The sequence below is a fragment of the Leuciscus leuciscus genome (assembly GCF_965113295.1).
Source record: "Leuciscus leuciscus genome assembly, chromosome: 14".
Lineage (NCBI taxonomy): Eukaryota > Metazoa > Chordata > Actinopteri > Cypriniformes > Leuciscidae > Leuciscus > Leuciscus leuciscus.
The window spans coordinates 39,768,523-39,792,994 of record NC_138738.1 but is presented as its reverse complement, the minus strand read 5'-3'; the positions used below and the strand labels follow the sequence as shown (position 1 = coordinate 39,792,994).

Here is a 24,472-nt window from a genome sequence, read left to right as displayed (position 1 = left end):
AATAGCTAAAAGCAGACTCACCATGCTTAGAGTGAACCCTTGGTATTTCTAGCTGATATGATCCTAATGATCTGAGTGATCTGTTGGGTTTATATTCAGTGAGCATATCTGCAATGTATTGAGGTCCTAGGCCATTGAATGATTTATATACCAGTAATAATACTTTAAAATCAATCCTAAATCTTACTGGGAGCCAGTGTAAAGACCTGAGGACTGGTGTGATATGTTCATATTTTCTGGTTCTGCTCAGAATCCTAGCGGCAGCGTTCTGTATGAGCTGCAACTGTCTTATGGTCTTTTTGGGAAGGCCAGTGAGGAGTCCATTACAATAATCCACCCTGCTGGTGATGAAAGCATGCACAAGTTTCTCTAAGTCTTGTCTGGAAACAAAGCATCTAATTCTTGCAATATTTTTCAGATGATAGTATGCTGATTTAGTTATTGCTTTGACATGACTACTGAAACTAAGGTCTGACTCTAGTGTCACACCAAGATTCCTGACTTGATTTTTAGTTGTTTGACCCCTGGAGTGAAGGTATGCGTTCACCTTGAGAACTTCATCTTTGTTTCCAAATGCAATGACTTCAGTTTTATCTTTGTTTAACTGAAGAAAGTTTTGGCACATCCAACTGTTGACTTCATCAATGCATTGGCACAGGGAGTCAATTGGGCTGTAATCGTTAGGTGATAGGGCTAAGTACAGCTGTGTGTCGTCTGCATAGCTGTGGTAAGCAATTTGGTTCTTTCTCATTATTTGGCTCATTGGGAGCAGAGTCGCCATAGGCGGTAGCTCGCAGTGATGGCAGCTGCCGTCAGCGAGCGCGAGAGCTGCATGATCCTCACCCAGGCAGGAAACGCAGATAACGTGGCGGTCCCCGTCGCTGAGTGTGGCTCTGCACGAGCCGCAGGAAGGCATCTTTAAAAAGACGCAAGCTCTTTTAGACAGTGTGTGTCGCGGCGGCAAACACACACACAACAGAGAGTGTAAAGGATATAGGCGCCGGATAGCGCAGCAGGAAGGCGATTGAAGGCGGCGCGGCCAGCGACTTCAGTGACAACTCGTCCCGCTGCAAGTGCTTCCTCAGACGGCGCGGCTTCTCTCCGGATCCAGCGATGCATGTGCTTCGCTGAAGAGATGAAAAATCAGATATCAGCTGCCTGCGAGCTGTATTTATAGACCTAAGCCACGCCCCTTTCGATGGGACGTGACGCAGTGGGCGCGAAGCACCCTCATTGGGTCTGACGTCACGCTAGGCCTCGCTCGATAGGCTGCTGCAGTTGCCGCAGAACAGCCAATAGGCACACGAGCCGTCTTGCCTATGTCTGTATGCTGCCGCAACGCGTTTTACAATAATACAAAATTAAGGATAATTTTTTGGCTTCAATATCTCGCGGAAAAGGGATTTTCCCCTAGCGTAAGATACTTACGCAGTACGAGAGACCTCTCGTAAGAGAACCACAAACATTTGTCAGAATAGAAGAAAACTAAATGTCTGGTCTGAATAGAACACATGAATATATGAGTATAACTATGAGTATATGATATTAAAAGATGCAATAGACTAAAAGCATAAATGGATCAATACAAGAATAATGTGTGAAAGGATTAATCATAGAAATAACCATAAATAAATAATCATACACATAGTTTTTGTTTAACAAGATTAAATTTTTAATATGAATGAGTATGAATGAATAATTTGTACTTTTAAGTTGCATTTGTTTGGTTCTTTGTTCAATCTCAAACAATTATTACAACTATAATTATTAAAACTAAATATATAAAAACTAAATAGAAATGTGTTCACAAAATAAAATCTAAACAAAAACTAACAAAACCATTAGACTACACTCTACACGACATCTGCTCCTCCATATCACTTCGTATCTGCTAACCCTCCTAATGAACATCTATGGAAAAGTGCCAGATATAAGTGGCTGTGGATGTAGTGTAACACTCCAATAGAATATTTTGTGGAGTTTACACTATATGAAGAGAACAACTGTCCCGTTTCTGAAATTAACAGTATGGAGGAGAAATAACAAATGTCAACACAAATAGTTCAGCAGAAAACCCAAGTGTATTATACAAAACAAACAAAAATAACAATATGTATACAATTAACAATTTCACAGCATTTACAATAGTGTGCGCCCTAGGTGCAAAGATCAGATTCCACCGGTGGTGTGGAGAATCCGTGAGCAGTTTCTGGACAGTTTCTGACTGTTTAAAGTCTTCCAGGAAAGTAATCCATCAATTCAAGATACAGACGTACTCCTCAAAGACGGGACGGCAACACACACTCAAAACAGCCAGCTAAAACAGGCAATCCCAGATCGATCGGTCCCTTTTTTTATGAATGAGATTCCAAATCTCCCGAACACCGGTAAGCCGGTTACTAGTCTAGGTAAAACACCACCGTCTAGTTCCTGTTTGGTGACGTGTGAGGTCAAGAGAAAGCTCTCGCGATGATGCGGTTTGAGGTCAAAGACAAATACAGAAGGGCGTAAAATACAGCGTTCAGGAGAAAACAATTAAACCAAATGACTAAACATCCAATTTTATTAGTCAATATTATTATATAAAACCTTCCCCTTATTTGGCCACGCTACAGTAGCATCTACTTTAACACACAGCTGGACCGGCAGCTCCACACACTGATCCACTTGAGAAGTGAATCTCTGGGGTTCGTCTGCTCTCTCACAGTGATCACGGCGAGAACAACTGAGGACAGAGAGAGAATAAACTCACATTAACACAACAGTTCCAGCCTTGAGAGGTTCAGAGTATCAACAAACTCTAATATAACACTGAGAAGGTTTGAGCTCCACTGAAGGACTTCAAATCGTCATTAAAGCTGCTTATGGGCAAAACATTCATTTTCTTCACAGGGATTTCAGAAATATTCTTCAATAAAGAGTTTTAAGCCATGAATCAAACCAACCAGCTTCCAGACGAATCTTAAATAAAAATGTAATTTTTAGCATATGAACTTGAGAAACCGTGTACTTCCCAGACAGTAAAATATACAATTTCTGACATCTTAATTATGAAGTATATCACGATTAATCGCATCTAATATATATGTGTGTTGATATATATATATATATATATATATATATATATATATATATATAGTGGGGAGAACAAGTATTTGATACACTGCCGATTTTGCAGGTTTTCCCACTTACAAAACATGTAGAAGTCTAATTTTTATCATAGGTACTCTTCAACTGTGAGTGACGGAATCTAAAACAAAAATCCAGAAAATCACATTGTATGATTCTTAAGTAATTAATTTGCATTTTATTGCATGCATAAGTATTTGATACATCAGAAAAGCAGAACTTAATATTTGGTACAGAAACCTTTGTTTGCAATTACAGAGATCATAGGTTTCCTGTAGTTCTTGACCAGGTTTGCACACACTGCAGCAGGGGTTCTGGCCCACTCCTCCATACAGACCTTCTCCAGATCCTTCAGGTTTCTGGGCTGTCGCTGGGCAATACGGACTTTCAGCTCCCTCCAAAGACTTTCAATTGGGTTCAGGTCTGGAGACTGGCTAGGCCACTCCAGGACCTTGAGATGCTTCTTACGGAGCCACTCCTTAGTTGTCCTGGCTGTGTGTTTCGGGTCGTTGTCATGCTGGAAGACCCAGCCACGACCCATCTTCAATGCTCTTACTGAGGGAAGGAGGTTGTTGGCCAAGATCTTGCGATACATGGCCCCATCCATCCTCTCCTTAATACAGTGCAGTCGTCCTGTCCCCTTTGCAGAAAAGCATCCCAAAGAATGATGTTTCCACCTCCATGCTTCACGGTTGGGATGGTGTTCTTGGGGTTGTACTCATCCTTCTTCTTCCTCCAAACACAGCAAGTGGAGTTTAGACCAAAAAGCTCTATTTTTGTCTCATCAGACCACATGACCTTCTCCCATTCCTCCTCTGGATCATCCAGATGGTCAATGGCAAACTTCAGACAGGCCTGGACATGCGCTGGCTTGAGCACGGGGGCCTTGCATGCGCTGCAGGATTTTAATCCATGACAGCGTAGTGTGTTACTAATGGTTTTCTTTGAGACTGTGGTCCCAGCTCTCTTCAGGTCATTGACCAGGTCCTGCCGTGTAGTTCTGGGCTGATCCCTCACCTTCCTCATGATCATTGATGCCCGACGAGGTGAGATCTTGCATGGTGCCCCAGACCGAGGGAGATTGACCATCATCTTGAACTTCTTCCATTTTCTAATAATTGCGCCAACAGTTGTTGCCTTCTAACCAAGCTGCTTACCTATTGTCCTGTAGCCCATCCCTGCCTTGTGCAGGTCTACAGTTTTATCCCTGATATCCTTACACAGCTCTCTGGTCTTGGCCATTGTGGAGAGGTTGGAGTCTGTTTGATTGAGTGTGTGGACAGGTGTCTTTTATACAGGTAACGAGTTCAAACAGGTGCAGTTAATACAGGTAATGAGTGGAGAACAGGAGGGCTTCTTAAAGAAAAACTAACAGGTCTGTGAGAGCCAGAATACTTACTGGTTGGTAGGTGATCAAATACTTATGTCATGCAATAAAATGCAAATTAATTATTTAAAAATCATACAATGTGATTTTCTGGACCTCTATATGCTTTGTATGTAGGAAAACCTGCAAAATCGGCAATGTATCAAATGCTTGTTCACCCCCCTGTACACACACACACACACACACGTACGTGTCTAAGGCACTATATAAATTAGACATTATTATTATTATTTTATATATTTATTTATATATATTTAGTTGGGTAGTGCCAACTAAATCTCTCTTCAATGGGAATTCGAAAACAAAACAAAATGTATTAAATTTGCTGAAATCACATCAACTTTTACAGATGCAAATATCATCACTGTGACCTTCAGTGGTCGGCCATAAAGTTAGTTATAGTTAGAAAAACAATAGTGTCACTATGGAGAAAATAAATGTGATATTTTACATCTGGAAGCTGACTTCTGCGCTGGAGCGAGACCCGAGCGCTCAGACATGAACACACACACACTTCATGAATCCCTGAAGGGCAAATTCAGACATCTGAAGATAAAGCTGACATCTGAATCTTCAGGGATAATCACTGAATGTGACGGTTATTGTGGAAGAGAGAATGACGGAAGTATGTTTTGGCTTTTAATTATTTTTTAACCACAGTTTGAGTTCATGGCTGAAATCCAGCTAATGTTTCTCTCGTGACTGAGATCAGAGGAGCGTCAAGGACCCGTTTATGTGAATCATAATGAATATTTCCACTTCAGCCTGAGGAAGAGTTTGATGAACTGATGTGCAAAGACACGCTAGATGGTGGTAAACCACACACACACACACCAAGACAACAGGTTCAGGACGACAAGTTAAATCCTTCAACCCTGTAAAGCCTGGGACATCAAATAATAGTCCGAAAAAAGAAGTTTCACTAGTTCACACTTACAAATAAGTTAGATAGAATAAATGCGTATTTGGCGTGCTGTCCGAGGAGAGGGCTCCGGGCTCGGTATTCGGCCCGAACCCAGAGTACTCCCCCCGTATTCCTGGCTGTAAAAGATTAAGCCAAGAGTGAGGAGTCGGGGTGGTGGAGGGATGCTGGAAAACTGTCAAGGAATATTAGGTGAGTTGACAGTGTGGATATATATATATACACTTCTTGTCATGCTGATTAGGGTAGACATAATTGTTTGATGACGAGTAGATTGGATTGATTATTTGAACGTGCTCCTCCCGAACTTTGTTTATAAAACATCATAAAATGAAATTCTGATGCTTGTAATGTAAATAACTGAGATATATATAACAGTACAGCAGATACTGACATAAAATGCATATAAATATCAGTTGTCACTCTTTATCTGCCAATGATATGTCTTAGTAAGATGATATTTAAAATGCTTAGTTTTATGATCAAAGCTGTAGTTTTAGAACATATAATGCAATGCAATACAATGATGATTGAGAGATGAACAAATAAACCTTCCTCAAAAGACCGATGATCATATTTTAAACTCCAGATTTTTCTAATAAATGATGTTTGGATAATCAATAATCTTCAGTTGCTTCAGTCCAGTAAGTGTTTATCTTGAAATATTCAAAGTTATTACATTTATCAGTACAGATTTCACAGGAAAAAGACACATGAATCACGAGCTGAAGGAGAATATTTGTACAATTATACTAGAAAACCTTTTACTTATGAATTATAAATCAGGAGAAAGAAGACATGTTGTAGAATGAGCAACAGGATTTTCAGAAAGTTTTGATCATGTTTTTCATGTATTAAATATGATACAGTAGGCTTTCTAGGGTTAAACAGTTCATTAATAGGTTAAATATTCAAGTTATTTTTGTCTGTCAAATGAGATGTAATGTGAAGTCGAGGAAAGGTGTTGATATGAAGGTGTTTGTGTGTTTGCTTACATGTTGTGAAGGACACACCAGCCGCAGTGAGGATCTCTGGAGCTCAGACACTCGAAGCAGCTCGTGTACTGAGAACAGCTCTCCACCGGCACACGCGTCACCTGCACAACACACACACACGTTAATCATATCACACACACAGAGCAAATCAGAGTATAACTGTCTGTGGTCAGACCATGAGTCGCTTCAGGCTAGAGATGAGCGCTGGAGGGTGACAAATGTTTGCTGCTTTCTGCGTGTGTGTGTGTGTGTAAGGCACAGAATCAGCTTCTCACACGCTGCGCCATCTGAAAGTTACGACAGAAATCAGCATTTGATTGACAGGAACCCTGAATTCCTCCTTCCGAAAACAGAATAACATCAGTGTGTGTGTGTGTGTGTGTGTGTGTGTGTGGAAGCAAATGAGAAATGGAATGAAAGAAGGTGGAAGTAACACATGATATATGTACTTACTAACACTATGTATAATTACAAGAAATTAACCAAACCATAACCTATAAATAGATCATTAATAATAATTAGTACTTACTTGTGTAATTATACACAAGTGTATAATATTTTTAATAAATAACTTATTAATCTAAGGGCAAATATAAACCCAGAGTGCATGATGGGAAGCATATGAATCCACTTTAATCACACTCACACACATATACACACACTCACACTCACTCACACACACACACACACACACACACACACACACACACACACACACACACACACACACACACACACACACACACACACACACAGGTGTGAGTATCAGTTTACAGGGTGAGAAACAGTGATGGAGGGATGAAGACAAGCAGAGATGAAGAACAGATGGTGAGATAGTGAGGATGGCGAGGTCAGGTCTGTGTGTGTGTGTGTGTGTGTGTGTGTGCGTTTAGGGTTCAGGGCACATCCGTTTCTCTGTAATATTAGTTCACCATATGCAGCCTGTCAGCGTGTGTGTGTGTGTGTGTGTGTGTGTGAAAATATACAGTGTAAAATAAAGAAAACGAATATGCATTAAAGACAACATGTTTGACGCAAGCTTAATATTAATTTGTCATTTTAATACATGGTGAAAGTCATCATGTAACACACACACACACACACACACACACACACACAGGCGAGCAGCCGTGAGCGGAGTTCATCTGATATTCAGCGTGTTAAACTGCAGCCTGCAGCAAAAACACACGCAAATGAATTCAAGATAAATGACACACACCCACACACACACACATACACACACACACACACACACACACACACACACAGACACACATTACACCGGATGATAGTGTGTCAAAACACACACATTCAATCTCAGAGATAAGGAAAACTCAGCGCCTCAGGCTTCAAACATCAATCAAATATGTGTGACACGATGATGACATTACACACACACACACACACACACACACACACACACACACACACACACACACACACACACACACACACACACACGTACATATCTCTATATCAACCTCTATATATCAGATACAACAGAAACTCAAAGCTATCAGCTGATGTGGGAGATGGTTGTGTTTTTACAAATGTTGACAGTGATAAGATAGGACGACATTCACACAGGACATGCTTTTACATTACGAACATCTCAAATATAATATATATTTTGCAACAAACATGAATAATTACATAAAGGAATGAAGGAAGGAATCAGAAATCAGATTGACAGAAAAATAAAGTTAAATGTAAAAAAAGAGCGAAAAAAACCATCAAATTTAAGAAAGTTAAAGGAACAAAAGGACAGAAGAACATCTAATATATTTATATATGTTGTTTAAGAAATGAAAAGCTACACACTCCATCAATGAGGGTTAGAAGAACTGCAGCCAAACATATAACATGCTAAACATAATAATCACTGCAATAATGATCCAGTCATTGACTCTGAAGCATTTGCGTATTTAGGCCGTGGAGTGTGTATGTATGTCAGTGTGCAATGACATGAAGATGAAACTATTGGTTGCATGATGAGCATCACGTTTGTAAAAGCTTTGTGCAGAACTGTCTTGTTGAGTTGGAATGAATGGATTATGCAGAACGAACACACAGCCTACTTGTGGGACTATTAAGATCTCATGCATTTTGACATTTTAATGGCAATTAAGCACATTTTGACATCAAATTCTCATTGCAACACGTTTTGAAAGTGATCCGGTCCAGGTGTTTCTTCATTGAAATCATCATTATGAAGTGTGTAAAGGCACGTGCTCACCTGTTTGTCGGTGAGTGTGTAGATGAACTGGAGGTCGGGGCTGAACAGCATGTCCCGTAACACCGGACTGCCATCGCTCACCGGGACGCTCTCGTACACCAGCGCCGGTTGGGAAGGGCTCACAGAATTAATCAGAATCTGACAAAACAAGAGCATCAACATCTCATTAATATCGCAATCCTCTAAAATAATTGAACACTAAATAACACTACAGTACTAATAACAGCAAGGTAGTCTGTATTCGGTATGCTACAAACCAGCTTTAAATTTCAGCAATTCTTTTCACATTTTTTGCCTTCTCTGGCCAAATACGTGTGGTGTTGTGTTCTATGATCATAAAACACAACACCACACGCAGACAGAAAAGCGAACTCGAAAATGCACGCTCATGTGACAAGACAGAGTGCACGAGAACGAGCGATAGCTCATCAACAAATCTTTGGTAACTTTGACCAAAGCCGTTTCAGTACTGTGGAATTTACGAAAACCCAACTGAAGGGGTTCAAAAAGGTTATTAATTGCAAGATGGTTACACAAATGAGAAGCATCAACACGGTCAAGTATTTTTGCCATAAACGGAAGATTAGAGATAGGTCGAAAATTATTAAAATCATCCGGCGAAGCGAATATATATACTGTATTTTTTTTTTTTTTGTGGGGTACAGGAGTTACAAACACCCGCTGTCTGCAATAAGTCATTTATAATAGCCTACTGAGGACAGCAGGGCTCAAAACATCGAAGCAAGATTGAAATAAGCTTGCGGGAATAGGATCAAGCAAGCAAGTGGTAGATTTCATGCTTGATATCTCCCTTTTGAGAGCCTCAGAATCAAGATGTAGGAAATTAGTAAGAGAAGTAAAAACCCAGATGAACAGAGATGAGACAGTGAGAGCAGATGCAACAGAGATTTGTTAGCAAACATGATCAATTTAAGTGTTAAAGAAATGAAGAAAAGAATTACACAGCTGTTGTGAAGCAGGCAAGATGGTGGCAGCATCAACTTTAAGCAGTCTATTTATAGTTTGAAACAAATGTCTGGGATTTCCTTGATTGTTTTCAATAGTCTGAGAGAAATCAATTAATGCTCTGTAGTCACCCAGAAGATCCTTCCAAGCTAAAAAATAAACATTCAAGACAGTAAGACGCCATTTGCGCTCCATTTTTTGACATGCAGCCTTCCTAGTACGCAGATTGTCATTATACCAAGGAGCAGTGCGGGATGAAGTAACCTTATGTGACCTTAGAGGAGCAAAATAGTCAAGATTGGTAACAAGAGCATTGTTTAACTGTGAAACTTTCTCCTCCAAAGATGTAGAATGCAGGACACTTAAAGTGGATATAACAGAATTGGAAAAAACTGTTTGATCGATAGACTTCCACTTCCGGAATGTAGGCACACTTGAATGATGCAGCTCCAGATTAAAGAAAACAGCTGAATGATCCGACAGTCATATGTCAACAGTTGATAACAGTGATACAAATGTAATCACAAGATCCAGGGTATGGCCTTGAGTCGGGCCAGTTACCAACTGTGAGAAGTTAAGACAGTCAAGGAGCGATACAAATTCCTTAGCCGCCACAGAGTCACTTCGGTCCACATGTATGTTAAAGTCCCCCACAAGAAGAATTCTGTGGAACTTCAAGCTCAACATTGACAGAAAATCAGCAAATTTTTATGTAAAAGCTGCATGTGACTTAATCTTAGGTGGTTTGTAGACTGTAGCAATGATGGTAGATGTAGGAGCAGAAATACTCAAAACCAGGCATTCAAATGACGAGAACTGGGAAACAGACACAGGGGCCAGGGCTTATCTTGAATTGTAGATTATAAACCACAATAATGTAATAATAATATATAATAATAATTCCCTGAGGAGGGAACGTAGACTTTACGTCAGTGACTGACGAAATGGGGGTTTCACTCAGAAGCCTGTCACCTTCGAGTTCACCACCTTCGCCACAGCAGCTGTCTTCCAGTGCCCTGCGCAAGTCTGAGCTACCTGTTTTGAGACTAGCACGGACTAAGGGTAAGGCTTAATGCAAGAATACCAAGGTACACTGGGTAGCATATCCCAGGTGGAATATGTACTGTAACACAGTGCCTACCCGCAGGGAGGACTTAGAATACACATATGACCCGAGTACGGGACGCATAAGGAAGAACTCAGAGGTATCCTGCCCGCAGGGTGGAATGTTTCAACCTCGAGATGGCAAGAGGTCTTGCTGAAGGAAAGACTCGTGCTCGGTGGAGACTTACCGTGGAAATACACATGCGGGGGTTTCCCAAGCAGGGAACCATGCACATGGACGCACCTAGCCAATCACGAGGGCTGACCAACCGAGCATGCACTCTGGTGACGGCATCGACAGTGCAGGAGGAACTCAGGGTCAGAGGAGAACTCATCTGAGTGAAATAGTGCACGTATCCAGTCCGTGGAGTGGAATGGCGCAGCAAGCGATGACACCGAGCAGGTCCTACTAACTGGCTAGTGGAAGCGAGTACATGAGAGGACACTGGCTCTACCCCGAGATTATAGAATCTCGCTAAAGTGTTGGGTGTCGCCCAGCCTGCAGCTCTACAGATTTCTGTTAGCAAGGTGCCATGCGCTAAAGCCCAGGAGGAAGCCACACTCCAGGTGCAGTGTGCCTTCACCCCCTAGGGGGCATGATCGACCCTGTGTCTGGTAAGCCAAGACAATGGCGTCCACTATCCAGTGAGACAACCTTTGCTTGGAGAGACCCTTTCCCTTTAGCTTCCCACCAAAACAGACAAATAGCTGGTCTGAGGTCCTGAAACACTGCGTTCTGTCTACGCAAGCAAGGAGGGTGTGTACTGGACAGAGCAGTGCCAAGGCTGGGTCTGCCTCCTCCGAAGGAATCACTTGCAGGTTCACCACCTGATACCTGAAAGGAGTAGTGGGAGCCTTGGGCATGTATCCAGGACGAGGTGTCAGGATCACGCAGCCGGCCCGAATTCTAGGCACGCTTCGTCAACCGAAAATGCCTGCAGGTCCCCTACCCTCTTGATGGAGGCCAAAACGAACAGGAGCGCTGTCTTCATAGACAGGAACTTAAGCTTGACTGATTGCAATGGCTCAAAGGGAGCTCTCTGCAGGGCAGATAAAACCACTGCGAGGTCCCAAGAGGGTATAAGAGGAGAGCGAGGAGGATTTAGTCTCCTTGCCCCCCTAAGGAACCTTTCGACCAGGTCACGCTGTCCCACCGTTTTCGACTCCACAAGGTCGTGGTGCGCAGACATCAAGAGCTCGTGTGTTAGCAGCTCCGATTACCTCACGCAGACACACACTAAAATGACAGAAACTGTTCTGCCTTTTATGTTTAAATGGAGTCAGACAAAGATGGAGAGGCTCAAGAAGAAGTGACAACATGTAGAATGCAACATGACGTCTCTGAATGGTTAGTTGGTGAATTTATGTTGCTGATGTGGAGTTAACTATCTTCAATTAGCATATTCTGTCATGATAATCTATAAATCACTCGTCTAGGAACTGTTGTGAGATGCACACAGAGTGACTTTCTATTGCATGTGAAAAGACGAATGCTACAGTTTGAGCTGACTCACAAATGTGCTCCACTACAGAAACTCTTCCTCTTCACGGACTGCGTGTTCCTGGGAGCGGGGTTTATGTAAATTTTAGGGTTGGTGATGTCACTAACCCTAGAGGAATGTCGTGTAGTCTCTACCAGCCGTTTGTTGTAGTCCTTAGAAAACTATTTCTTTAAAAGTAAATATCTCCCTTTGCTTTGAACTTTGAGCGTTGTAACTTTGCAGATGTTGTTTATGCTCAAAAAGCAACATTACACACTAACTAAAGTTAGAAAAGTTAAATCATACTCAACCACCCCTTTAAATAGCGTTAAAAAAAAAGAATAACGAAACGCAATATGTGGTGGCTGGTGTTGATTCTGTGGCGCACCGCCACTATTAGTGTATGTGTGGGAAACACTGCCAGTCGGAAACTGTATGTCTATGGTCGGAAATTTCAACTCTGAAAGATATAACCTTATTTGCTCTATGAAAGACATTGACAAAGACAAAAACTAAGGACATTCACTCTACAATTTTATTTTATTTTAGTTAGTTTTGCCAAACACACATTACCGTTTTTGTTAGTTATCGTTTTTTTGTAATGCCTCGTTTTTATTTTTATTTCAGTTAATGACAATGTTTTTTCCCACCTAGTTTCCGTTTTTTCGTTCGTTTTCGTTAACGCTTATAAGCTTGGCGCTCACACACTTCACTATGACTGTTTTTTGAAAACTGATCAGTTGATGGCAAAATGGAAGACGACGGTTCCTCATAACTTTGAAATTATGTGTAACCAGTGGTAAAATGAAACAACACAGGATACAAAAATTACTTTTGGGGCTTTATTCTGGCTGCTGCCGCTATGAAGGACAGCGGTCGAAAGGAGCAAATATTTATAAACAAAAATAATACAATTTAAATGATAAAGTCTTTGATTTCTTGGTGTACTAATTTGGTATGAAAGACAATTGGTTAACAAATTTAAGTCAAATCAAATTAAATACAATGCAAAGAATGAAATGCATTCGGCTAACAAAGTACTTGTATAACAGTTAGCACAATTTTGGAAATGAATTACGGTAGAGGCCAGTCTTTGCACGTGTCTCACGCGTGATCAACCCAGATCCAGCGCGCACAAACTCTCAGGCGTCCTTGAAAGACTATCTCATCAAACCTTAACTAGGTGTGCATTTGATCAAAACCGGGAGCTCTAACGTGCAATCTCTGCTCTCTCTTCACTCAAACTAGCGCAATGCACACTGCACGAGGCAATGCCGTAAAGTGAGCGTCGCAACACAAACTCTTAAAGAGACCACGACCAATTTATGTCAAATGTCATTCTGTAATGATTATTCCACTTGGCTACATTCTCCCCTGCTAAATGTCATTGTCCTCGATGACTAATACATATTCTTTACTTCTTTGACAGCTTCTCTAAAGAACACACTGCCTAAACTGGTTAACACCTGAGAAAAGACTTCGGGGCTAAGTGACACTGCATTACATCCTGATCTCGGCTCATTAAAGGGGTTCGAGTGCAGACCAGCATTGGCCCTTTTTGTTCTCCTAGGCGTTGGTACAGGCCTTCTCAGTACTGGTTCTTCCACTTCCAGAGCACGGCTAGTGTCAGGGGCAATCTGCTCACCCACAGAATCTTTCTGTTCAGTGCTAGCTGAAACCAAGTTGGATTGATCTACCAATGCTTCATCTTCCGTGGAATTTTCAATCTGTGTTGTCTCTTGCAAACTGGGGTAAGTAACTTCCTCTAACACAACAAAATCAGGATCAGAATGCACTTCAACCAGTTCAGAAACTTTTTTAGGCTGTGGTGTTGAAGGAGGATGGTTCTCCATCACTTCTGGCTCAGGAGTATAAATGACACAGGGTCGCAAGTCAGCTCTATGCACTCTCTTTATAGGCCCACCCTCAAGAGGCTCAACGGTGTGTGTGGTACCTTGCACATCTATGACCTTGTATACGGTAGGACTCCATGAATCCTGTATCTTATTCCTACCCAAAGGTCTGTGACGCAGATACACCTGTTGACCAACATTGATCACAGGACAATACACCTTGTCATTCAGAGGGGCTAACCTCTCAGCGGCCTTGTGTTCAGCATATTCTCTTGCCTTTTTGTGTGCTTCCTTCAATCTTTCCTGATGAACCCCTAACCAGTCTTGTTTTCTGTCCACAGGTTGTTCGTGACCTAGCAGGGTATCGACTGGAAGATGTGGATGGACTCCGAAAAGTAAGTAGTATGGTGAGTATCCAGTGGTCGCATGTGGCGTGACATTGTATGCATAAACCAACTCAGCAAGGTGTTCTGGCCAGCGCCTTTTCTTTTCAGGGGGAAGCGTGCGTAGCAAATCATGGAGCGTTCGATTAAAACGCTCGCACTGAGCATTACCCTGAGGCCGGTAAGGTGTAGTGCGGGTTTTCTTCACACCATACATTTTACAAAGCTCAGCAATCACTTCGCTCTCAAAATTTCTTCCCTGATCAGAATGCAATCTTTCAGGTACACCATACTTCATGAACCATTCCCTCAACAAGAGTTTAGCGGTAGTCTCAGCTTTCTGATCTCTAGTTGGGAATGCTTGTGTGAATTTTGTGAAGACGTCGGTCACGATTAACACACTTTCCCGACCATCAGAGGAGGGTTCAAGCACAGTAAAATCCACTGCCACTACTTCAAGGGGTCTGGAAGCTAGAAAGGGCTTCATTGGAGCATGTATCCTGGGCTGTGGCATTTTTGTTAAGATGCATCTCTGACACTTTTTGATCCATTGCTCCACATCATTGTACATTCCCACCCAGAAGCATCGTGGTCTCAACAGACTAATGGTGCGCTCAATCCCCTGATGTCCCATGTTTTCATGCACACTTTCGAGGACAGGTTCTTTTAAACACGCAGGTAGGAGCAACTGTTTAATTTCACCTTGATGTTGATCCTTCACAATGCGATAAAGCAAACCATCTTGTTCCTGGATACTTTTCCACTGCTTTATTAGAGATAAGGTAGACTTCGAAAGCCGAGATCTTTCAGAGCGGGAGGGCTTTTTCTTGCATTCCCAGAAGGTTTTGAAAGAACTGATGGTAGGATCGTTCTTCTGGAAATCTACCAGCTCTTCCACTTTATAGCCCGGCATGGTATGCGTACTTCCCTGGTTGTCATTGCCTGTATTTTCTCCACAATCCAAGGCACGAATTTGTCTGACCCTGCAACAGCTCTCACCAGCAATCACTAAGTGAGGCTCCAGGACTGTCCCTTTATTGACTACATTACAAATAGCAACACAGTTGTCATACTCGTCGGGAATGGTAAGCTCCCCTGCTGAAGGGGTGTCTAGACAGAGCATCAGCAGCTGCATTGTGTCGGCCAGGGCGATATTTCACCTCAAAGTCAAAAACAGCTAGTTGGGCGACCCACCTTTGTTCAATTGCACCGAGCTTGGCTGTTTTAAGATGGCACAGAGGGTTGTTATCTGTGATAACTACAAATTTGGAGCCCAGCAGATAACCACGAAACTTTTCCGAGATGGCCCATTTAAGGGCCAACAGCTCCAGTTTCATGCTGCTGTAGTTTCGGTCATTTCTTTCAGCCTTATGAAGTCTCCTACTAGCGAATGCAATGACTCTCTTAGACTCGCCCTGCTGCTGGTGTAGTATTGCTCCCAGACCTTCATTACTCGCATCAGTCTCTAAGATGAACGGGAGACTAAAGTCTGCATAACCCAGCACAGGAGCAGAGGTGAGTTTCTCTTTCAGGAGCTCAAATGCTGACTGGCACTCAGATGACCACAAAGCACTAAAATCCTTCCTCGCACTGCCAAACTGGGAAATACACAGATTCACTAAATCATGAAGGGGTCCAGCAATCCTAGAAAAACCCTCTATGAACTTTCTGTAGTAGCTACAGAACCCTAAGAACGAGCGTAATTCCTTCACAGTGTTGGGGACTTTCCATTGCTTTACCGCCTCAATTTTCCCTGGATCGGTAGCAACACCTTTTGCTGAGATTCGATGACCTAAAAAGGTTACTTCTTGCTGCAGGAAGTGGCACTTTTCAGGCTTTACTTTAAGGCCGGTTTCCTTCAACCTCTTAAAGACTATTTCCAATCTCTGCAAGTGCTCTGGAAAAGTGGCAGAGTACACCAGTATATCATCTAAATACACTAGCATGATTTGAAAGATTAGGTCACCCATTGTAGTCTGCATCAGGCGTTGAAACGTTGATGGCCCATTACACACCCCAAAAGGCATACGGGAGTACTCAAAGATCCCAAAGGGAGTTGTAAATGCAGTCTTATGCCTGTCACACTCGTTAACAGCAACCTGATGGTATCCACTCGCCAGGTCAATTGAAGAGAAGAATGTTGCTCCTTGAAGAGCATCAAAACTCTCATCTATCCTAGGTAAAGGGAATGCATCTCGGCGGGTCTTAGCGTTGAGCTGTCTGTAATCGACACATAGCCTGAGGCTGCCATCCGTCTTCCTCACTAGCACAATAGGGGAAGCATAAGCACTGGTGCTTTCTTGAATCACTCCCTTCTTGAGAAGCCTACTGATGTGTTCTCGAACTTCTCTGTACTGTGTGGGTGGGATACGCCTATAAGGCTGTGTCACTGGGACATCATCGGCCACATGGATTTCATGTTTCACCTTATCGGTAAAACCAAGGTCTTCATCTTCAAGCGCAAACACATCAGAGTACTGCATTAACAAATCACTCAGCGCTGCTTGCTGCTCAATGGTGCCACCAATATGAAGCTTATTGAGGAACTCTTTTGTGCTGTTCTCCAATACCTGACTGCTTTTGGCATTAACCGTGATCTCCTCCATATCAGCTGAAACACGCTGGAATTTCACCTCATACGTCTCATTTAACTTCATACTCTCAACATGCGTTAAAGTCCCGAGCCTGGTTCGGGCCTGTAACCAGATGTCTTCTGAGGAAAGATTCACCACTTGCACAGGAAACAACGATGTCTCTGACGACACCAGAGAAGGAACAACAATGAGTCCACCCCGTAATGGTGTGTTCATGGGCTCCAACAGGTAATCAAATGAACCATCATGAAGCACATCTTTTGTACCTTTGGCCATCACCGTGGCAACTGAAGAAGCAGGTATGTGGATCATGTCTTTTCCAGCTACCCGTACTGCTATTCTTTTCTCTTGGCTATGGGCACTGTGCAGCTGTTGAAATGCTTCTCTCCAATCTGATTGCAATTTCCCACCAAGTGTGGTATCAAACTCCGCATGGACCAGTTGCCTGCATCTGCTGATAATGTTCATGCCAATTAGTGCTGGTACTAGAGAGGAGTTCTGTGTGTCTCTGACAACCAGGAAGCCACATTCTGGAAGGACAATACCCATGGTTTTGACTTCCAACTCCAGGTAACCAAGATAAGGTATGTCCAAACCATTAGCTGCAGTCAGCTTCAACCAGCCTGCTGTTGAAAGTATATCTTTATCTTCACCAGACAGGTGTTCCCTGAAGAAACTCTCTGAAATAGTGCTGACTTGGCTCCCTGTGTCCAGTAGACAAGCAACGCTCACTCCATTGATACTGAGGTTAGCAACAGGACATTTTCCCACAGCACGCTCGAGTAGTCTGTCACGGCTAGTATCCATGTTAGTTGAGCCAATGGACTGCCCCCGAACTGCCTGGCTCACAGCAAACGAGGGTGGGCATTTCCCGGCGGTACAGAGGTAGTAGCATTCTCTGCGACAGCCTGTCTGTTTTTCCTCACGCACCTCCTAGCGATGTGTCCTACACCATTGCAACGGAAACATATTGGTTGGCCATCTTCTGTAAACCTTGGTTGCACCTTGGGTCTAGTTTGGTTTATAGGTTCTGACTTGCTGCCCTGTGCTGTGAGTTTCTCAACTGCTCTTGTAAGCTCCCCTATAGCCTTTCCTTGTTCTGCTACAATTTTCAAAACGTCTTCCAGATTAACTGGTTTTGTTTCAGGTACATTAATAGCAGCACACTGAGCTTCAGGGGTCTCAGAAACAACATTTCGACTGCTGACCACTTTTGTGACACGAGGCTTTGGATCTTCTAAAAACCACATGAGGGCTTCGTCACGCACATCAATAAGTGTGGACTCTGGTTTGTCCCTTACAAGCTTCCGAAGTTCTCTTCTGAGGCTAGAATCTCTAATGCCTTCAATGAATTGGTCCCGAATAGCTGAACTCACGTTTGCCATTGCATTTGGTGACTGTTTCAGGATGGAGTTCTGAATCTGTGACAACGCATGTGAGTACGCACGGATATCTTCACCTTCCATTTGTTTACGACTATAGAAGGTCTGCAATAGCTGAGATATGCTGCGCTTTTCTCGAAAAGCTGCTCTCAGATAGTCAAAAAGGTCACATGTTTCGTCTGACTCATTCCCCATTCGTAATCTGACCTCTTCTAAAGCTGCACCTCTTAGGAGTGACAGGACGAAGTCTAACTGATCCTCTGTGGTCTGGTTTCGGACCAGTAGCACCCTCTCTACTTCTTCAATAAACTCGTCAACATTTCTCCCATCTTTGCTTAAATCACCACTAAATGGTTGTATCTGACGTTCTCTAGGTACATAAATATAAGACCTGGATGGCTCTTTGCTCAGATTAGCAATGGCTGCTCTAGTCTCTTCATGTTTACGGCTAAGTTCTTTAATTTGTCCCTGAATGTCATGCATACTACTTCCTGCACCCTGTGCATCATCATGCTCATGTGTAACTGAAGCATCATCATCTGACTGTGACATTTTTCAAATGTACAAATTAACTCAGCTGTAGAGGACAAAAACAGTTGACAGAGCAAAACCAGTCTCTTAATCAGTTCGTCACTCTTTTGGAAGCAAAAGGATATGTTTTCAATTCTTTGGATACTTCTGTATCTCTCTTAGACTGTCTCTGAATAGGTGTCTCCGCACACAGCACTCTGTGGATTCCGGTGGAAATAAAGCACTCTTCCTCTCTCCTCCAGCAGTATCGTCACCACCAAGTCACCTCCAACCGACTTCTGTTCACTGGACTACTGCCTGGACCCCAGAAGACAGCCTCCACTCCACGTTCCACAGAAACCTATCTTCACCTCTACCGTATTTCAAACCGAAAAAAAATTACATATAAGCTCCCAACAGCCAGATACCCCACTCCTGGTACCAAATTATGTAACCAGTGGTAAAATGAAACAACACAGGATACAAAAATTACTTTTGGGGCTTTATTCTGGCTGCTGCCTCTATGAAGGACAGCGGTCGAAAGGAGCAAATATTTATAAACAAAAATAATACAATTTAAATGATAAAGTCTTTGATTTCTTGGTGTACTAATTTGGTATGAAAGACAATTGGTTAACAAATTTAAGTCAAATCAAATTAAATACAATGCAAAGAAAATGCATTCGGCTAACAAAGTACTTGTATAACAGTTAGCACAATTTCGGAAATGAATTACGGTAGAGGCCAGTCTTTGCACGTGTCTCACGCGTGATCAACCCAGATCCAGCGCGCACAAACTCTCAGGCGTCCTTGAAAGACTATCTCATCAAACCTTAACTAGGTGTGCATTTGATCAAAACCGGGAGCTCTAACGTGCAATCTCTGCTCTCTCTTCACTCAAACTAGCGCAATGCACACTGCACGAGGCAATGCCGTAAAGTGAGCGTCGCAACACAAACTCTTAAAGGGACCACGACCAATTTATGTCAAATGTCATTCTGTAATGATTATTCCACTTGGCTACATATGTTTAAATTTTCTGAAAAGATTAAAAACTTGTTTCATTTTAAATGTTTGCTTTGTTTGCATAAAAGCATATTGAGCTTTGTAAACTTTTAATTTCTGGTGAAAGCTTAAAATGGAAATTGTCTGTGCTTTTAGAGGTAAAGTTTCAGTATGAAGTATGGTCGGTCAAATGATTTTTTTTAGGATATTTACGCCAAGTAAGGTTAGAAAATGACGTTAGTTAGCAACATGCAAAAACGTATTGTTAACTGAAGTCCTTTCAAAAATATGTTTTAGCATCATCTTGTCAAATTATCGCAATGTTGCTCATGTACTTCTGTCGTTTTTTGTTGTTTTTGTTTTACTTTTACGTGGCATTGTAACGCTGTCCTTCTCTTACATCCTCTTTTAGCGGTGGCCGATATGGCAAAAAAATATCATATCACGATTTTTTCAGGAAAATCACGATTCATGATTTTATCACAATTCTTTTCATGTTGTTTTACTATTTTGCAAGTGACTGAGCAGTACAGCCACACTTATGTCCCTATTTAAAAACCAAGCCTTGCAAGGTAACAAAATATAACAGAAAAATAGAAAAATGTCCAAGTTGGCTATAGTGGGCGAAAATAAAAATCTAAGAATAAAATAAGAACAAAGTCGCACATTACAAATACAAAACATACTATCCAAATGAAATAAACAGTGCTTTATTTTTTCAGCCATAGTAGGTGTAGGCCTATAACAGCACCATTAAAATACGAAATTGAATAAACCCATGTAAAAAATCAAATGCTACAGACTTCACTGTAAAAATTATACATTGATTCTTATTTAAGCTACTGAAGTTTTTCAGCTAAGATCAGTGAGTGATTTTCTCTTTTGATGTTTTAATTAAGGACCAGCAGCAGCATATGTGTATTATTTTGTCTACTTTCACTTTAGACAGAACCGACTGTGTTTATGTATTTTTTGTGTGTGTATTTGACAGTTTAAGCCCAACAAGACGCAAAAGATAACTTAGCTCAGTACTCACGCGCTGCAAGCTTCTAGAGTGCGTGCGCTTCGTGTGAAATGTTATGCAACATTATGTTATATATTTACACATGCAAATTATACACGTTCATGACTGCGAATAACTGCAGTGTCACGTGAGTGTAACTCTACCGCTGCGTTAACATGTGAAGTGAATTAATTTCGTGTTGTGCAGTATGTTGGGACGGAGGCGCCAGAACTGCATAGAATAGGCTACACTGTAGCACAATAGTACAATATTTCTTCAAAAGCAGTAGGCCTACATATGTTGAAACGAAACGCAAAGTGGACCGGGACCTCATCGCTTTCACATATCACAAAGAAATCGAACCACAAACGGACCCACAAACCAACCGTACAGTTCGCTTTTTGGCCCCTTTAGGGGAGTCTGATCACTTGGTTTGTTCACATATACACGCTGAAGCGCTCTGAGAGCGTTAGGAGAGTTCAAATGAACTAGGTTTGAAGACACCCTAAAACACCAACAAAAGTTAAGTCACCTAAAAAATTTGAATAACACAAGCATAAGTGATTAATCTAGTGGAAATGCATTACAAATAGTGCTCTATTGAAATAGTCCTCAATTGGCCAGTGCCGATAATTCAAATATCGGCCAATAAAACCACTTTCCACAGCGTATCAATGCCTAAATCAGAACAATAGAAACTATCAACTATAAACAATGCATGAAAACCACAGCGCAACAATCCTCTCCAAATCTCTGCTGAACACATCTAGACTGTTTCAAACACTTGGCTATTTGTAGTTAATGAACAGTTACAAACATTCCCAAGCACAACTAAAACCAGAGGTTAAACCAAAAAAGACCAAATGAGATATCTCCAAGTGGAAGAACAGGAGTGAAACTACTGCAAACATCCAGTGTACTCCACACAATATGCACCAAAAGTCAATAAACCAGTTACACATCATAATTCTTAATTCATAGTCAAGATGGTTCTAAAACAACATGAATAGTGTACAAAAATGGCAATTGGGTCTATTACATTAAAAAAACTATAGTCATCATTTATGAACAGCAATATACTGTCCCTATAGAGACACAACAATTATAAAAAAATTGTTTTGTGTGAACATTTTACCTTCCATGAGCACCAGAGGATACAAGGGATACCAGCAGCGCTCCAGTTCCCTTTTGTCTACTGAATAATAAATGTTAGGTGAACAAAGAGATCAAATCTAGAGCTGCACGCCTCTTACCTTCTTCAATCAGCCGTTGCGTGTTCCAGCGAAGACCACTGTGTTCCCGCGATAATCGTACACAGCGACTGACGTCATTCCGTCCATAGATATCATATAAAGGCTAGATGTCTCGTGCGCGCTGCTGGCCAATGGAGGTCGACGTCCGCACACGGCGGCCATCATACCACAGTGTGCTCGCTCACTCATAACATGGTGCATGTACTTTTAAATAACCATAACTTGCTCAATTTTCTACCGATTTTCAAACGGTTTGGTTTGTTATAAACGTCAGAGAGGTAGCTATGACACTTCATACATATGAATAATTATAACATAAATGTTCAAGCATTTGGAATTATAGCCACGTTAATAACGTTTGTAAGAAACCAAACCGTTTGTAAATCCGTCAAGATTTCAGCGAGATAAGAGGATTTTTGTGCGTGCTGATCACTCACCTTAATTCACTGCTCCCCTGTGGTTAGATGGCCGCCGGTGATGCCGGAAGTGACTCTGCCTTAAGACATCTAGCCTTTATATGATATCTATGATTCCGTCATCTTTGTCGATGAAGAGGGGAATGCCCTCGATGGTGCTGGTGCCCCCTAGAGGCTGGTTAAAATCCTGCCCGCAGAAATTATCATCGATCTGGAGAGGCTGAAGCAGAGGAATAGAGAGAGAGTTAGAGAAAGGGACTCTGCCAAAAGGGTCAATGACTGGGTATGGGTGGGGTTTCCTAAAAACAGTATCAGCGGATGTCACACACATACTCTCACACACACACTCTCTCTCTTACACACACACGTTATGTCCAAAGTTATTCTGTGCCCTGTTTTGCAGGTATCCTGGAAGCTCCTCCCATCATTTCCCGAATTACCTGGGTCTGCTGGCCAGCCTTTAAAAGCTCCTGTTTAGCTCCACCCACTCTCTTTCACACACTGCAGCCTGGAGCAGTAGCACTGTTAGCAGCAGCCACCATTGTTCTTTGTCTGTTTAACTTTGTTTGCAATAAACCTTATTTTGGTCATAGTAGACGTTTGTGACTCCTCTATGTTGCCTCCCTTGAGCCAGGGTCGTAACACACACACACTCACTCACTCACTCACTCACTCACACACACACACACACACACACACACACACACACTCACACACATACACATAAACTCACACGCTATTACATGGATGCCAAAATGGGAAAGCAAGGTCACTGTATTGCAGGAAATGTATTGAGGGTGATGATGTAAGGATAAAAAAGTCAGCTAATGTGTGAAAAGGCTAATAGTATATACAATCCAACATGGCTGTATATTTAAGCTGTGAATATTTCAGTTCAAAACATTTCACACTAAACTAAAGTTTTCATTATTAAAAATTCAATCCATATTAACCTTTCAGATTTCACTTCCAAAATATTCATTGTTTAAAAATACAACCTATAATATTCGACAGGCAATGTTCGGCCCATTTTATTTCGCTTCCACAAATTCAGTGATTCAAATTCGACAGAAAATTCAACATTTGTCATCCGGGAACGGCAGGAATAACAGTAGATTGATGCAGTATTCTCTCAATCCTCATGGGTCACGCAGAGAAGATAAGCATTACATACACTCAGAAGTGTGTGCTGAAGTAATTACATTCTCTCTCACACACAAACACACATTCACACTTTACTAGTGAGGTGAAAACTAATGCAGGACTAAACAGATTACAGAAAGACAAACCAAAAAAACACACACAAACATAACTCCACGACAATAGGTGTGTGTGTGTGTGTGTTTATGTGGACAGAAATTTGTATAATGACACTGGTATTACAACGTGAACGTGATTTATGAGGACATTTCCTGAGTCCTTGTATTTAAATTGTCTTTAAAACATTTGAAAACATACTAAACTTAACTTAACTGTGTTTTATTAAAAAAATTTAAAAAGTTTTGTGTGATGGGTAGGTTTAAGGGTCAGGTTAGTTTAGGGGGATAGAATATACAGTTTGTACAGAATAAAAACCATTATGCCTAGGGAATGTTTTATTTTTTATTTATTTATTTATTTATTTATTTAGCACAAACAAGAACAGAAGAATAAAACAAATAGCTATTTAAACAATTCATATGGATTATGCAGGAGAGGTACGAAACCCCCAAGGGCTTATAATAAGACCTCCCCTCTAGTTTTTACAGTTAATACCACACCAAATAAATAACAACAATCATCACAATAATGGCAGACAATTTAAGACACCACACATATAAACATTTTTAACAATCACACAAGTGTTTTTTCAT

At 41.6% G+C, this 24,472-nt stretch overlaps 1 protein-coding gene across 1 annotated transcript; it reads right to left on the bottom strand.

Annotated features, from left to right (window-relative positions):
• Positions 1-2,062: 2,062 nt before the first annotated feature.
• LOC309473978 (plexin-A1-like) lies at positions 2,063-22,535 on the bottom strand. Its single transcript, XM_082136276.1, has 4 exons — positions 22,204-22,535; positions 8,670-8,807; positions 6,434-6,534; positions 2,063-2,725 (listed from the first exon to the last, which is right to left on the bottom strand). The coding sequence occupies exons 2-4, from the start codon at positions 8,718-8,720 to the stop codon at positions 2,566-2,568; spliced, it is 312 nt and encodes a 103-aa protein (XP_081992402.1). The 5' UTR covers positions 8,721-8,807; positions 22,204-22,535; the 3' UTR covers positions 2,063-2,565.
• Between the last annotated feature and the right edge of the window lie 1,937 nt (positions 22,536-24,472).